Source organism: Lotus japonicus, chromosome 2 (assembly GCF_012489685.1).
Source record: "Lotus japonicus ecotype B-129 chromosome 2, LjGifu_v1.2".
In the NCBI taxonomy this organism is placed as follows: domain Eukaryota; kingdom Viridiplantae; phylum Streptophyta; class Magnoliopsida; order Fabales; family Fabaceae; genus Lotus; species Lotus japonicus.
The window spans coordinates 34,502,809-34,519,435 of record NC_080042.1 but is presented as its reverse complement, the minus strand read 5'-3'; the positions used below and the strand labels follow the sequence as shown (position 1 = coordinate 34,519,435).

The window sequence follows — 16,627 nt, the reverse complement described above, 5'->3', positions numbered from 1 at the left end:
GGGACCAATTTGATGATTAACCCTTTTAAAAATATTGCTATTTTAGAATAGGATAAAGTTTCATACACACCTCTCCTTTGAGGTGGAGAGGTGGAATGAGGAGAGAGATAGGAAGAAAAGAAAAAGTAAGAGAGAGAAAGTATGAGATGTGATAAATGATAAGAAGAGAGAGATAGAAATAAAAAGAGGTGGAAATGGAGTGTTTAAAAAAAGAGGTGTGTATATATCATTACTCTTTAGAATAACGTGGGTTGAACATGGAAATTTGGTTTGACACCCCACCTATTGGGTTTCGCACCCCACTTTATTAAAAACTGGAATTTAAATTCCGATTTTAATACGAAAAAAACGGAAATTAAAAAACCGTTATGTATTTTAGCATATGTGGCACATTTTCAACCGTTCATTGCATATAAAAAACAAATCGGAATTTTAAATTCCGTTTTGAAAACGAAAATTAAATTTCCGTATTGAATACATGGGGTGCCAAACCCAATAGGTGGGGTGCAAAACCCAAATCCCGTTGAACATTGAAATGAATTCTCTCCGATCCAATCCAAATGAATGAATAGTGCAACTGAAGCAACCTCCGACGAAGTCACTCTTCTTCTCACACCTCTTCTCTTCGCCAAATCGTTCACAGATTCCGATCACCACCGCCATCGAAACCCGAGTCCATGAGCACGCCAACAACGGTTTCATGGGTGCGTTCACCACAACTGAGATTGTCACCGCTTCTTATTCTTCTTCTTCTTCTCCTTGAAACACCCTCGGATCTGTTCGATCTTGATTGATTTCAATTCTTCAAACTTCACACAATTTTGATTGATTGATTGATTGATTTCTTGTTACAGGGCACGGGCCTCTTCTCTGGGTTCACTCGACTATGCAAGGGCCTTGCGGTGGTTCTGGTTGGTAGTCATCTTCTCATCCACTTCTTCCCTTCAGCTGTTAACTATCTCGCTCTTATTCCCGCAAGGTACATTTCATTTTCTTTTAATTTTTCATTTTATTCTGAATTTCGTTTGTTGGTTTCTCTTTTTGGGTGCTAATGTTCTTAGTTTTATTACTCTTACTAATTGCCTACAATGTATCTATCTATGTTAGTGTTTTAGGATTTTAGCATGTTTTACTTTTAGTTTTGCAAATGAAACAGTTGTTGCTTTCGACCTCAGTGAATTCTTGATGCTATTTCTGAAAGGGGGGCAGAAGGCATGCTATTTTTGACTTATGAATTGAATGTTACGGGTTGCATGACATGTGTATTTGATATATGGTTAATGTCTGTTCTTTTTACTTCGTATCGAATGCTAAAACTCTCCACCCTTCTCAATCATTTGACTCCAATAGTCCATAGCATCTAGTTGTTGAATCTATACTATTAGGTTGTGTAGAGGCTTAAACAATTGGAAGCAAGGTTGTAAAAACCGGCCCCCAGCTCAAACGGGGGCCTGGCTCATCAGTAACTGTGATTCAACGCTTTTCACAATCTTGATCCATAGTCTAATGACAGTCCCACCAGCTTACAATCTTCTATGTGAACGGGATCAAAATTCACCATCAACACAAGTAGATGAGCGAAGTTGTCAACCTTGATTGGAAGTTTTAAAATCCTGATAAGCTGAGGCCTAAAGAATAATGGTAATTAGACATAATTTGTGTCAACTTTTCTTCACCTTATTACCATAGAATCTTATTTGATTTTATTGTGTAGTTTTAGTCTTATTACATTATTTTATCCTTAATTGTATTGCTTTTTGGCAATTTAATTAAAAGCTGAAAGCCCCTCTTAAGGGAAGTATGGGAGAAGTGTGTGGTATCTGAGTACATAAGACATAGGTTGCATCTTCGTATGCATAAGAATTTTTTGGCTTATGGATGCTTCCAATCAAGTCACTTAAATTGTGGCTGCTAGATTTTCCATAAATGATGTAAGTGGGTAACCTTCTCTTAAATTTTGCTAATAGAAGCTATAATGTAAACTCATATATGAGTTGAATGATAATAATGAGGTGGATTTTGCTTCTGATTTCTTGTTTCTCTATACAAGTCCTCTCCTCATTATGAAGGGTTGTAGTGGTTTTATGGCCTTGATTGGGCATCTAGCACTTCAGTGGAGCATTATTGAATGTATAAGGTAGTACATCTTATTTATCTTGGGTTTAAGACTTTTGAGCCCGTATGTATAGGCCTATAACAGTTATTTGAACATTAGGTATTTGGTTCATAGTGAATAACATGAGAGCACGACCTACTTATTAAGGGTTTTAGTGGTATTTAGCTGAAGGAGGATCCTGAATATCCAATGGGCTTGATGACATCATCAATCATGTGTATAAAGGAAGAATTTAATACCCCAAGGTCCAAATTTAAGGGAAGGCATTGGTATTAGGGTATGTAATTTTAAGTCCTTAAGGCAACCTAGTATTGGTAAGCTGGACTTGAGCATTTTTTATGCCTTGTGGTTAGCTTGTTTTTTCTGCTTGTACAATAGCTACTTCTGTTGCTACAGTGACTACTTGGCACTAAACTTTGATTGAAGAAGGATGTGCAATCAGTGGCCCTTGATTTCAAAAGCTTTGTTTCACTAGTTTGTCTTGATGAAAACTTTTCCCCTTTCGATAATGGGTTGGGCAGATTTTAAACTTTTCCCTGTACCATGCAGGCCACATCTGGTCGCTAGCTATTACTACATCGAAAATTTTCATTAGATCTGTGTATTCCTTATAAAACCAGCGTCTCTGAGAAAACACATACAGGGACTTTTTATCCAGTCTGTTTTTCTCCATGCTAGAACTGATTAATTTTCTTCACCTGAGCCTCTTATGCTGGAAGCTGAGTTGTTATATTTGGACACTAACCTGTCAAGTCTCAAAGCTAGAACGAGTTGTCTAGGAATCCAGCCACTCCCTGCTAAATAGTAAATGCAGGGTGACTAGCATAACCTACGAACTCAGTATGTCGATGTCTCAAGATCTCTGGTCACCATGAATGTGTAACAATAGATTACTCTCAAAATCACTCAAGAAGGGTGTGGTAAGTTACCATGAAATGGAAATACCATCTATAACATTTGTTCAGCTAAGCTGTCCCAAGTATACACAAGAACTAGAATTGAGAAGGGTGCAGATGGGAAATCATGTTGTATGAAGTTTAGCTCTTTTGGTGTCATAACCTTTCATGTTTGGAATCATTATCTACTTAGAAAATGAACTGTGATGATTTTGGAGCTTTTGGAGCATACAGGACACTTTCCATTTGTTACTAGCTGTCATGTTGTCTTTTTGAAAACCTGTCATGTTTTGGCCCTGAGTATGCTCCATATGCAACTTCTGGTATGATTAACTCCATATCTAACCAAGTAACTTCTCTTCTCGGGTTGTGTGTAGATGATTTGAACTTTATGTTCCTAATAATAGAACAAGTTCTTCTAATGTTTTCATCATTATATCAGTTGTTGTGAGTTTTCAAGTCCATATATGGCTTGAGAGTTGAGAATACTTTGTTTAGCTTGTAAGAGTTTGTTCTGATCTTTTTGTTCTAATGCTTCGCGACTAGTGTTGGTTGTTTTGAATTTAGTGACTTGGGAAGCCACATGATAATACACTTGAGTGAAGGTGTTTACTTTTATTCTCTTAGGAGCTTATGGGTGCTGTGATTAACATCAACTGTGCTCTCTTTTTGAGCTTAATCTTATTGCAATATCGCACATGCAATGTATTTTTTTTTTTGTTGCATTAATTTTTACTTACCGTAATAGTTGTCATCCATATAGTTCAGTAGTCTTCCTTCACAATTTTTGTTGTAAAAGTCAGTTTTTGCTTTCATGGCTATTGCACATTTGGTGAAATTATTGGAATACATGTTGCTTGTAGTTCTTATAGTTAATATATACTAGAATCTTGACACACATTTTGTTATGCAGAAAGCAGATAGAAGTAAATTTTTATAACTCTAATAGCTACCTGCGAACCACAATTTCTTACTTTTGAGGTTCTTTCATACCACAGAGATCAAACTCTGGTTTGCTATGTTATGTTATTATAGATATAACTTTGGGAATCAATTCAAAGCTTATTCTTCTGATCATCGTGCTTGCTCAATTCCCCAGTGTGATTATGTGGCATTGATATTCCAATTTTTCATTTTAGAACTTATTTCTGTGTTGGTTTTATTTTGCAGGACAATCCCATTTGCCTGGAACCTCATTACAGCTGGTTATATTGAACAAACTGTGTATGGGGTATGCACTTACTGTTGTTCAAACTATGTTTCTATACACTATCATTGCATCACCTAACTGTATCTGTTGCTAATTTCTATAAGAAAAAACTTTGCATTTAACATTGTTCGTACAATTTTATAGGTAGTGGTCAGCACATTCAGTCTCCTATTTTTTGGGAAACTGCTTGAGCCAATATGGGGTTCCAGGGAATTCTGTAAGTTCATCTTTGTGGTCAACTTTCTAACTTCAGTTAGCGTATTCATCACTGCTATTGCCTTATACTACATTACAAGACAGGAGAATTACCTGTAAGTATATAAAATCCATTCATATGAGATGATATTTTCTATCTGTTGCTCATGCTGTTCTCTGTCTTACTTTCTTTCAGTATATTACATTCCTCCCTTCCCACACCTTTGCTGCAGTTTGGATCTCCATTGTTATTTTAATAGAAAGCTAAATGCAGACCCATTCTAAGTTTCATTGCTTATGGCTTTTTGCCATAACATGTAGAAAACATTGTTGGTTCAGTATTTCTACTAAAACATTTATTGAGTACAGTAATTTTGATCCCTAAAAATATATGGTTTGTCACTATAGTTACTGAGATGAAAATTATCATTTTCATCCCCAAATGATAAAAACGAATTCAATTTAGTCCCTCGAGATTTCAAAATTAAGCATCTTTCAATTTTCAGAGAAAATATTGATCTCATTATTTATTTTTTTAATATCTGAGGGACTAAATTGAACTCTTTTAGTATTTAGGGAAGAATATGATAATTCCTATCTTTCAGATGCTACAGTAGCCGGCCTCATGTTTCAAGGACCAAAATGATGATTTACTCGACATTAATTTGTTAATAATTATAAAGACATTATTGTTTTGGTAACCCCCAGACTCTGAAGTTCTGTATTATCTGTTAAACTTAAGAGACAATCATCTTTCCATTTCCCTCACCCACAATTTCTCTTAATGTTCTCTTCTGGATTTAGTTACATGCCTCTTTCTGGATTTCATGGAGTTATATCTGGTTTCTTGGTTGGTCTCAAGCAAATTATACCTGATCAAGAGCTTCCTTTTATAAAGATAAAAACAAAGGTTCGTTCAACTGCCTGCTTCTTATGATTCATTACTTATTAGCTACAATAGGTTTATGAAGATACCTTTAATTTGTTGTTACTTCATATCTCTTCAGTGGTTGCCATCTATCACTTTATTGCTTTCAATTGCTGTTTGCTTCTGGACACTAGAGGCTACATCATATCTTCCAACCATTGTATCTGGTACATATATAAGCTGGATTTACCTAAGATACTGGCAGAGGAAACCAGAAACAAAACATAGGGGTGACCCAAGTGAGGATTTTGCTTTCTCCTCATTTTTCCCAGAATTATTAAGGTAAATTCTGCTTTTAGTTTGCAGAAAAAATTACTAATTGTAGGTAGGTTCTTGTAATCGTTCTAAATTTGAAGTGACTTATTTTTTTATTTTTGTTTTGCTGCCTTGTAGACCGTTCATAGACCCTATTGCATCAATATTTCATCGAATGCTGTGTGGAAGGTCTGATGCTTCAAATGATGGTCAAGATTACAGTCTAGGAAGTGAACCTTTACCAGGTTCTGACTCAGTTGAGGCATCTAGGAGACGGTAATTTTACATGGCTGTTGTCAATGTTTAATTGTGTCAGTTTTCAATGTATTGTCTTGAAGAAATTGCTTCTATTAATCATGTTTAAGGGGTGAGGTGTCCAATCATTTTTTGGTGGCTTTATTGGCTTTATTTTAGATAAATTATTCAAATCTAAGAAAGAAGAAAAAGTTGTTTTTAAATTTTAGGATTGTGTTTTTTGTCTTTTCTTTCTCATTCTTGTTTTGTATAAAATGAAAATTGCTTTTTATTCTCAACTTTCTAGGTGCCATATTACCCTTCCGTTCTCTCCAATCCGCATTAAATGAAAATGACTTAATGGAAAAAATTAGAATCAAAGGCATAATAGCTTCTGTCTATTAACACTTCAACTCTTCATCACAGTGGAAAAATACAGAGCTTTTCTTTTGGTTTACATAACTAGTGAGGTCTAAGTTTTACTGGAATCTGGACATGTTATTCATTTTGTTAGGAGGGTTCCAACTCTAAGTAGCACTCTCTTTAAACCATTTCTGTTGCTATTGCAACCATAAAATTGTCATGAATTGTGGAGCAAACATATCGCTGACTAATACTGAAACTCTACTGACCAAAATAGTTTAATTATTACTAGCATTATCATTGAAAAATGTAGAACTATTCCATTCCTGATCAAACTTATCAAATCATTGTTTTGTTTTAAAGGACATGATTTGGTAAACAATTTATTGAAGCACTTATGTGTGTCAATAGGATCTTCTCACATAAGCACTTATTTGTGAAATTTATTGAAATAAGCTCAAAAGAGCTTCATCAGTTTTCTTAAGCTTTACCAAATACCTGTTTAAATTCTTATGTTATAAGATAAGGTCAAGTAAATTCCTTGTTTATATTTTTAGTTTTAATTTGAGATTTTAACAACAGCAATGGCAACTGTTACATCACTCCTGTAGTTATTGTACTACATAAATTAATCACAGTGATACTGTTCATGCAGAGAAAGAGGTGCACGAGCACTGGAAGAAAGATTGGCTGCGGAGAGGTTAGGTGCTGCACGAACTGCAGGGGAGTCACATAGTGATACTGCTGAAAATGTATGATTCCTGAGCTTTTGCAAATACGGATCAGTTCAGCCAAAATGGAATTTTCAGATAGTAGAATGATTCAATTTTAATGTGCATTTTGCCTTGGACCATGATCCATACGAAATTAAAGGTTTGTCCTTTTTGTCAGATAAATATAATTTGACTTGCTAGTGTACTTACACAAAACCAGAATCTAAAGAATTTTTGCAATTGATACTGTCCCTATCAAAGACTATTTGAATTTGGGGGTTGAACCAAATCAATTTTGTGGAGAGAAGTTACCTGAATTAATTTTATTTTATTTTAAAATCTCATCATATTGTAAGTTTGATTCTGGATTAAAATTTGATTTAGTTCATTCTGATTTTAAGTACTTTGGATCGAAATGAATCTTGTGGAGAAAAGTTCTCTGAACTAATTTTACTTTGAAGAGATTTTCTCCTCTACAATATGGAGAAAAGAGGGATAGAGGAATTTGGAGGGTAATTGAGAGGGACAAAACTCCTAGCAACTTAATTTTATGGTTTCATCTACCGTGGGTCAGTTTAACTGACAAAGTGGTTCAGTTATGTGAAATCCAACAATCTTGTGCGTTGGATAGGAATTAAAACGATCCAATGGTTGAGACGTTTTACCTATTAATGGATACTAGAGAACCAACTTCAATTTATGTGCATTTGCAATTTGAGACAATTTTAGAAGCTCTTTTTCCAATTCAACCCCATAATCAAACATTCTCCACCGCGATTGTTCCTCCCCCTATCATCGTCACAACACCGCACTGCAGTGCAGGTTCACCGGCACGGTCGAAGAATTGGGCACCATCAAGTTGCTCAGCATGGCCTCTGGTGGTGGCGGGATCTGGTGGGTTCACCTCCTCTTCTCTTCGTCCTCCTTTTGCATTTGGCAGTGGCGGTGGTGAGATCCTGACCGCTGTTAAAGATGGATTTGAGGAGGAGGGTTTTTTGGGCTTGGTGATGCAGGTCCAAGGGTTTTTTCTATCTTCTCCGGCATACGTAGATCACGCGTTCTCAATTTCAGACGAGGATTTGTTCGAAACCTCGTACTCCGTCAACAACAAGCCACCCATCAAGCAGATCGGCCTCGCCGTATCCCTTCTTGTCTTCGTTGTGCTCGGCATCTTAAACGGCTCCCTCATGGCCTACAACCATGTCGGTTGTGACAATGCTCATGGTAACAAAACCCCTCTTTTTCCATTTGGGTTTTCTGACAACCCCTAAAAATTTGATTTTTACATTTCAAACTCTAAAAAAATCTTAAATTTCTGATTAGAGGGTAGTAATTGGCAATTGGGTAGCTCGATAATTAGAGATTACTGCTAAAGTTGAGAACTTTTTTACTGAATTTTAGCTAGTACCTGGCAAGTTTGCCATTATCTGGTTTTCTATTTTGGATTGATTTTAAGTTTTGTTTGAATGGTTGATAGGGCTCTTCTTTGCAATATACTGGGAATGCTCTTGTAAATACAGGGTTTCTACTACACGCGTATTGCATATTTGCATATGATGCATACAAAGGATACAAGGGGTTCTCTTTCTCTAACATGATTGTGGCACAAATTCGAGTTGCAACAAACCAGAGGAGGGAAATAGGAATGGGGAGCTGGGTTATTTTTACATGTTGGATGTTTTTGGGTATAATTGCAAAGTGTTAAAAGAGGACTCAATAAAATAATATTGCTTTTCTAACCGGTCAACCAACTTAATCAACCTATTATTGCAGTATTGTCAAAGTGCACCACCGTGGTTCACTTTCAAAAGAACCCACAGTAGATGCAGTCTTATTTTATCAATCATTTCAAAAATAATTCTTTTATCTATATCTAGGGATTTGGAGGGAATTTTTTTATGTGACAAAAATTACCCAGGACAAAAATACAAACAAAAACAGCACTCATGAGCCATGTTACTTTTTTCAAATCATTCATTTTGGTATAGTGAAATAACTTTATGGTCATGAATATGACCCATGCATTTCGATTGACCTTTTTCTTCCATTGTTGTAATCACAATGCAGTTAAAGTAAAACATTTCCAATAGATTAATGATAATAGATTAAAGAATTTACAAATTAACTAAAAGATTAACAAAAGGCCAATATGTGCAAAGGAATAGATAAAATATTTATGAACTCAAATTGAGGGAGAGACTTGTTTCGAGATTGCTCACCTAGTTGATTGTTTAACTCTCACTCAAATGTCTGTGGCTTGAATTTACACTCCATGTTTCACCAATCAGAACATAGCTACCGTAGGCTTCAACTTATTGCCAAAACCAATCAAACAACAAAATTACACACACTCAATAGGTCTTTTATTGGTTGTAATATGACCTAGGTAAGGTAAGAAAAAAAGATAGATAAGCTAAGAAAAAAGAAAAGGAAACTAGCTAGGAATTCTAAAAAGAGACAACACCAAGGAATGAGTTTTGACATTAAACTATTAACATACGCAGATGAATAAATGATGAAAGTAAAAGAGAAACAAAAATGCTAACTCATTTCAGCAAGAACTTCTCATCTTTCTCTTTTATTTTCTTTATGCTTTTTTTTTTCCTATTTTCCTTTCTTTTTCTTTTTCACTTTCTCTTTTTTTTTCACTTTTCATTTAAATAACAAAAATAACAACAAAAATAAATTTCATCAAAGTTTTTGATACCCCAGCCCAAACTTAAAGAATTTCTTGTGCACAAGCAACAGTCTAAATATTGACCAAAAAAAAAACAACAATCTAAATAATAATTAATTGCAGAAACTCAAACTTAACGTGAAACCTTAGTGTTAAATTTTGCACCAATGTTATCCAAATTCTAAGAAAAGGGACATCATGGATTTTCATATATTTACTTGTAATCAGCTTTCCATTAATGAAAAATATGACAATTTGGCTCAAATAAGTTAACAATGGCAAAAACGTTAGGATGGATTTTTATTGGGCCACTAATTGAAATGCAAGAAAATTTGCCTGTATACATGTATGCAAATTTTAGGCCTAAAATAGTACCCCTACAAGAATACTACCAGGCACACAATTCCATTACATCAAAAATAAAAATGCAACCAATGTTATGATAGTAATGGTGATATCATGGAACTGGTCAGAGCAAGCGCCCGACCTGGAGGATGCAGGTTGATCTATTTCAGAACAGAAGAGATCATCCACTTCAACAAATAGATGAAATTCATGTTAAAAGTTATAAAAGATGCATTATTAAAAGTGCTACAATTATAACAAATAAACTCTAATAATATATAGTTGATTGCTAATGATCTCTTAGAGGTTCCTTCTTTGAGGCCTTAGGCTTTTCTTGTTTTTAGCTTCTGCTAAAAAAAACAAAAAAAAACTCTAATAATAGATGTTGATACATATTCTCAACATGAAGAGATTCCACTACTCTGGGATTATGTTTAACCTGCCAAAAAATTTCAATTTATGTGACTATTTCTTTGAATCACCTAGTTATTTCGATTTATTTGCTGAATAAGCAACTTTGTAATTTGTACTAAAACTGTGACATATATTTGATGCAGAATTCAAGGAAGGAGAATAATAAGTCCATCATGCTTGACTAGTTTTCCAATTGCATCATGTAAAACATTTCATTGAAGGTGATTAAGCATTAATCATTTACAAATATATTTTGCTGTTTTACACAAGCAAACATATTTGTATTTATCAACATATTATATGATAGAATATATATGTTACAATGGTGTTGCCTCAACAAAACTACTCCTCATTCCTTACAAATGTATGGCTTTGGATTCATGTACAAGCATGAATTTGATATATATACTGCAGCTGCTAAGATTCCTCAACTAGAGATATGGCCAAATAAGTCCTAAAAAGGGTAGAACAATCTCACCCCTAAGCCCCGGAGACTGAGCTAGCTTTTGACGTAGAGTTAGGCCTAACCCGAATTCAAAGAGAAGCTGTACACTTGAACTGGTTGGCAATATCTACAAACCTAATCACTACCGGTGTGTCGCTTCTGGAAAGAAAAATCGGATACAGCAATGCTGATTTCATGTCTAGTGCTGGTAATAGGCAATTCTGTTGCTTCTGAACGTTGCTCCAAAACTTCCAACTGTATCTCATCAACTCCTGTTGGGTGGTTACTTGGAGAATTTGAGCCTTCAACATCCCACTGCTCATACTCGTAGTTCGATGTCCTCGGAGAAGTTTCCACACTGTCGCTGCGGCCGGCAAGGTGTCTGTGCAGCAGGTGAACCGGAGACATGCCGTGCGTTGGCGTCGCTGGCCTGCTCGAGAATGGTGTGATGCTGTTAGCCTCAGAATGCTTGCTGTGTTTGACTTGCCTTTTGGCTGTGTGGTGCCATTTCTTCAGTGCATCTGCTACTCTTTCATTGAAAATTGTTGGTTTCAAGGTTGAACCCATCTGATATTGCAGCCAAAACATTATAAAATCAGTACTTCAACAAAAAGCGCGATGTGTTATTTTTCCGTTTTCATACTTTCTAACAGTAAACCAAACGGACTCTATTAAGAAAATTCCTAAAATGAATGTTCCTGCCAATTACCTGTGTAACTAGAGCATAAAGAGGCAAAGTGACATAGCTGCATAGGAATTGTATTACAACCCTGAAAATAAAGATTGCCACTTCATTATTAGTTACATTTCATCAAAAAATTACCAGTAATGAAATACTGGTTGTTCTGTATATTGGTGGCATGTGCAATTTTTGTAATAGAAATAAACTTACCCCAATGTAAGTCTAATGATAATATCCACATTTTTTTCGTGGAAGCATGACCTTAGAGAGAACTCATACTGAAACAGACAAATTATTTAAAAGTTAGAACATTCTTGTAGCCATAGTGTGTGTTTGGTTGAATGGTAGGCAGTGGCGACCTACTTCTATTCAAAAGCTACACTTTGGAATTTCTTGCTAGAATTAATTTTGATCCAAAATTGATTTCCTAAAGCTAAACCTGACACACTATTAAGTATTAATCACATGAACTAGTTATGGACTTTGTCTTAATGATTGGCTTATTGACATGTTCAATCTTAATTGTCCCAAATTGAAATCACATTAAACCCCAAAATTTAGGTAGTAGCTACATTCTTAATTCCCCATTATTCAAGCACAAAGAGCTATACTATGATTTTACTATTTAGAAATTCTAACCCAATTATGCTTGGTGAAGAATTTCAATTATCAGAAATTTTGCTTTTGACTCCTAAACCCTAAATCTTAACACTGATAAAGATTATCATTCTAATTTAAAGAAATTATTTCATAGCACAGATTCAACACGAAAGCATGTAATTCATCTTAAAATCAAGCATTGCTAACTTTATCCAAATAAACAATATGAGCCAGTAAAGCACAAATTGAAGAAATATTAATCAAGATGGATAAACTTACTGTACTCCAAGAAAAGAAAGCTAGTTGAAAGGCATTCTGAAAAGATGGATAACCATAATTATCAATTATTGTCCATAACACAAGAATGTTATTCATACCAGAATCCACGGAAAAGAAATAGTGAAATTACCTGAAAGAGAACAAGATGAATCAAAAAGAGAAGGAGGCTGGGACGATTGAACCAGAACAGATGATCACCTGGCTCAACCATAGGTGCACCCTTGATTACTTCACCTCTGTCTTGAATCCTCAAACCCATCATTGTTATGATCATTTGTAGCTTAGTACCCACTAGCAAGATTATCTGTAAAATTTACATTGAATCTTTAAATTTGGTTCTGAACCCTTACATCAAGTAAGGAAATAAGACAGGGAACACAAGCAGGATGAGTAGTCTGTGCTTACAATTAAGGGGATAAATGGAAGCCAATAATAAGAATACCACCCTGTCCACATCGAAAAAACATATTTATACTATTATTAGTGGCATATACTAGAGCTGAAAGTATCTATATCTTATGCTCTAATAAGCAGATTAACATTGCTGGTGCAGAATTCTAAGAACAAGATTAGTAGGAGAATTAATGTTAAACTAAGTGCAAGAATTGTATCTGCTAAAATGTCTTTGATTACTCAGAAAATTTATATAATGATACCCAAACTTCTTCTGGTGAGTGATTGACATAATTTTGGATTAAAACTTAAATCTATTTTGTTTTACAATGAAAAAATCCTACTAGGACCATACAAAATCAGTTAATCGTAACTTTTATGTCATATTCAAATTAGATTGAAAACTTAAATATGGCTTACCATGAGCATTAGTCAGCAGAAATAGCACCGCACAGAACCATATAATAGGGCTGCATGTTACAACAGGGTTAAGATTATAGATTGATAAGAAACTTATTGAAGGAAAAGCCAATAAATAGATGATATTCATACCTTATTCCCACCACAACTTTAAAATCCTCCTCTAGTGATCTATTGATATACTTCTGGAAATTGAAATTTGCATCGTTTCCTGGTGCTAGATGTGCCTAAAATCACATAAGGTCTTACATTTAGGTATGTCTTCTAATAAAAGTGCCAAAACTAGGACAGAATTTAAAATACAAACCATGACAAATCCATGCCGTAATGCCATGTAATCAACTTTAGTAACAGATCCATAGAATTGTCTGAGGAAGCTAACCTGATTTAAGCATATTACAAAGGCATTAGAAATTGAGAAACTATAACTCAGGTGTCACTAACAACAAATTTGACCACTCTCTTGACACCTTTCCAACATGCCATATCTTACGTATTAAAATTCATCCAGGTCTCACCAAATTATGAGTGGCACTAATATAATTTAGTAGACACCACATGAATTTAAAGTTACAACTAATAAGAAAGATAATGGTGAAAAGAGAGTTTGAGTGTTTTCAAGTTTCTCGTTGTGAGTAATATAATGGATATCCTATTTTATGCCATTTTACATTTCATGCAAATATGTGTTCTTACTATCCATAAGGAAACTGGTGAGCGAGCCCACGTGCTCAAGTGCCTTCGTCCAAATGTTGTGTCCCTTGCAAATCTGAACCTCTCAGGATCTGAAATACATATTTACATGAAGGCACTATTAGAGGTAAAACAACACGAATGTTGGAAATACATATTTACAAGAATGTTAGCATTATAAGTTACCGTTAGAGCTCGTTTAGATACGCTTATTGGAGTTTATCTACTAAAAAATGCATTATATAAGCTCCAACAAGTTTTCTTTTGGTTTGTACAGTAAGATTAATTTTGTTTGGCTTTTCATCCCTTTCAAGAAGTTGTTATTGCTACATGTAAAAGATTTATGAGCACGTAATAATGTTGCTTGAATGACAAACTTAAAATTAACAATAGAAAAAAAAAAATTTGTCGGTGTTATATGAATATATGCTGATTTTATCAAACTAGGACCTTTGCTATCATTTAACAGTATAGATAGTAATTTGTACTTATTAATTATCAGACTGCTGACTTTTCATCACTACGTGAAAGTCATTATGGAATATTCTAACGAAAATATCTAAAAAATCAACCAAACCTGTAATAAAATAATAAATTAAATATCTACGCTGACAGGACAATTTTTTATTTTATCTTGTGCCATGTAAATGTTTTGTCTGATTGCTCCCAGAGCAGACAGAGTTCATCATCATTGGGATTATTTTAGGCCACAGGCAACTGTGGAAAATATAGAATGGTTTTAATAAAATAAGATTTTACTTCTCTGTTTTACAATTAGAATTAATTTTCGTCATCATTCTTAATATTCTACTATTAATTGGTGATATGGCTAACAGATCAAAGTTACTATTGACATGTGGTAGAGTGGTAGTCATAATAATGTGGCCCTCTAGTTATATCACCGGTTAACAATGAAGACCGAAACCAAAATTATAGGTAAAAATATGGACCAAAATTTGAATTCTCTTACCATTATAGAATTGATATTCAAAAGTCTTTGTTTCATCTTCCCATCTCGTCCAGCGTCTCATCTGCATTCATTGAAGTAGAAAGTGAATTCAGACACATTGAATAGTCATGTACATAAGTTCTGTAAATAAAGACTTTGGAGTATGAAAAAGGAAGAGGGGGAAGGGAATACCTTAATCCTTCCCAAACCAAGTGTTATAATGCATTGTAGGATATGAAAAATAGCTAACACAAAAATAAATATGTGGAGCTGGTGGATCCCATATGCAGAAACAAGGGCAACTTTTCCCTGCAATTCCAAAACAACCCATCAAATGGCTATCTATAAGAATGTATACTACCCTTAGTACCAAAACTTTCCATATTAAAGAGCAATCAATTTGGAGTTAACAAATTCTAATAGCTTCTGGGAGGCAGAATTGATTCTATCTATGTGAACTAAGCGCTGATCTAAACATGCCAGGACGGAAAAACTAAGAGAGAAAGAGAATTTGACTTTTTGCGTTTAGCGAAAATGGATGTAACAGAAGACAGGAGAACAAAGTTTTTGAACTTGCCTTATCATGGCACTTGTCATATCCTTTTGTAGCTAGAACACGCCGCGGAATGAGGTCAAAATATTCGAGAAGTTTCCTATGATTGGAATCATCACTGTCAGAATCTGCATCATGTTTAGTCTTTGTCTTTGGATTGGCACAAGGATGCCAAGTGGATGCAACACTTTTTGATATACAGATCTTAGAAATTGGATCTTGGAGCACAGTTAGTAGCAAGGATATGAATCCCATCAGCATAAGCTCTGAAAACAGAACAAACCAAATTGGAATTAAACTCCAAACAAAAATAGAAACTTACCACCAGTGATGACAACAAGAAGGAAACAAAGAAAACCACAAAAATAAAATTATAATTACCTCCTTTGACCATTTCCAATGCTTCAAAAAGAGCATTTTTGCGCTTCTTTTTGAACCACTGCAATTAGAAACAGCAAAACACGGTGGAAGAGGCATTAGCACAAGCACTTGATGTGGATCAAGATTTATGAATTTGTATATTTTTAAGTCCCTATTGAGTAGCAAAAAATAAACCCTTCCTAGCTTTTACCTTTCCAATAGCATGAATAATATGTTCAATTATGATTGAAATAGCAAGCAGCACAAAGCACACAACTGCAACAGCCCAGGTTGGTGTTTCTTCCAGAGTTCTTTCATAAACTCTGTCTTCCTTAGCCATTTTACTTTATTTCTTTCTTTCCAATTGTTGTAAGACTCAAGAAAAGGTAAAAGAAGGTTAAGAAGATTGTGTAGCTATAGATATACAGAAAGGAGAAGAATTTGGTTATGCAGTGTTTTTGAGGTCAGTTGCGTGTGTTTTATTTTATGGAGAGTGGAAGAGATGACTCAGTTTTGGTCTTTGAGAAGAAGCGCGAGTCATGAAGACTTGGCATGATCACAAACTCTGAACAAAGAGTTTGACTTATTCAATGGAATAGTTGGTCAAAGTAAGACACTCTTGCATACGACTGAAGAAGTATCTCTATCCATGCTGCGTAACCATTTACGAGTCGACAACCTATTTATCTATAAACACTAGAAGATTGAGAAAAGAAACATTCATTAAAGCCAACAAGATGAGACATTTATTTCCTTCATTCATTATTTAAACCGTGATGCATCAAATAGTACACACAACCCACAGGTGCTATATCTTTTTTTTTTTTTTTTTTTTTTTTTTTTGGCTTAATTGCACTTTTGGTCCCCAACTATTGTCTTACTGCAAAAATCGTCACCAAACTTTAAA

General features: G+C 34.7%; 3 protein-coding genes across 3 annotated transcripts; 2 read left to right on the top strand and 1 right to left on the bottom strand.

The window, feature by feature from the left end:
* The first annotated feature begins 542 nt into the window (after window positions 1–542).
* Window positions 543–7,249, top strand: LOC130737932 (rhomboid-like protein 19). Its single transcript, XM_057589805.1, has 8 exons — window positions 543–704; window positions 855–979; window positions 4,183–4,243; window positions 4,367–4,533; window positions 5,222–5,327; window positions 5,425–5,627; window positions 5,739–5,876; window positions 6,853–7,249. The coding sequence occupies exons 1-8, from the start codon at window positions 678–680 to the stop codon at window positions 6,953–6,955; spliced, it is 930 nt and encodes a 309-aa protein (XP_057445788.1). The 5' UTR covers window positions 543–677; the 3' UTR covers window positions 6,956–7,249.
* A 167-nt stretch (window positions 7,250–7,416) lies between these two features.
* LOC130737933 (uncharacterized) lies at window positions 7,417–8,345 on the top strand. Its single transcript, XM_057589806.1, has one exon. It carries the CDS (start codon window positions 7,558–7,560, stop codon window positions 8,179–8,181), a length of 624 nt encoding a protein of 207 aa, XP_057445789.1. The 5' UTR covers window positions 7,417–7,557; the 3' UTR covers window positions 8,182–8,345.
* Window positions 8,346–10,531: 2,186 nt separating this feature from the next.
* LOC130737931 (MLO-like protein 6) lies at window positions 10,532–16,332 on the bottom strand. Its single transcript, XM_057589804.1, has 15 exons — window positions 15,932–16,332; window positions 15,742–15,799; window positions 15,385–15,626; window positions 15,000–15,116; window positions 14,829–14,889; window positions 13,862–13,950; window positions 13,473–13,547; window positions 13,298–13,392; window positions 13,166–13,215; window positions 12,758–12,798; window positions 12,483–12,656; window positions 12,353–12,388; window positions 11,684–11,751; window positions 11,501–11,561; window positions 10,532–11,358 (listed from the first exon to the last, which is right to left on the bottom strand). Exons 1-15 carry the CDS (start codon window positions 16,058–16,060, stop codon window positions 10,927–10,929), a joined length of 1,728 nt encoding a protein of 575 aa, XP_057445787.1. The 5' UTR covers window positions 16,061–16,332; the 3' UTR covers window positions 10,532–10,926.
* Window positions 16,333–16,627: the final 295 nt, after the last annotated feature.

Excerpts from the sequence above, each read along its gene's own strand:
- LOC130737931 (XM_057589804.1), bottom strand. The coding sequence starts at position 16,060 with ATGGCTAAGGAAGACAGAGTTTATGAAAGAACTCTGGAAGAAACACCA. Across the intron at positions 15,627-15,741 it reads ATTGGAAATGGTCAAAGGAG|AGCTTATGCTGATGGGATTC; the intron begins GTAATTATAATT and ends TTCTGTTTTCAG. Across the intron at positions 11,562-11,683 it reads ATCATTAGACTTACATTGGG|GGTTGTAATACAATTCCTAT; the intron begins GTAAGTTTATTT and ends CTTTATTTTCAG.
- LOC130737933 (XM_057589806.1), top strand. The coding sequence starts at position 7,558 with ATGGTTGAGACGTTTTACCTATTAATGGATACTAGAGAACCAACTTCA.
- LOC130737932 (XM_057589805.1), top strand. The coding sequence starts at position 678 with ATGAGCACGCCAACAACGGTTTCATGG. Across the intron at positions 4,534-5,221 it reads ACAAGACAGGAGAATTACCT|TTACATGCCTCTTTCTGGAT; the intron begins GTAAGTATATAA and ends TTCTGGATTTAG. Across the intron at positions 5,877-6,852 it reads GTTGAGGCATCTAGGAGACG|AGAAAGAGGTGCACGAGCAC; the intron begins GTAATTTTACAT and ends CTGTTCATGCAG.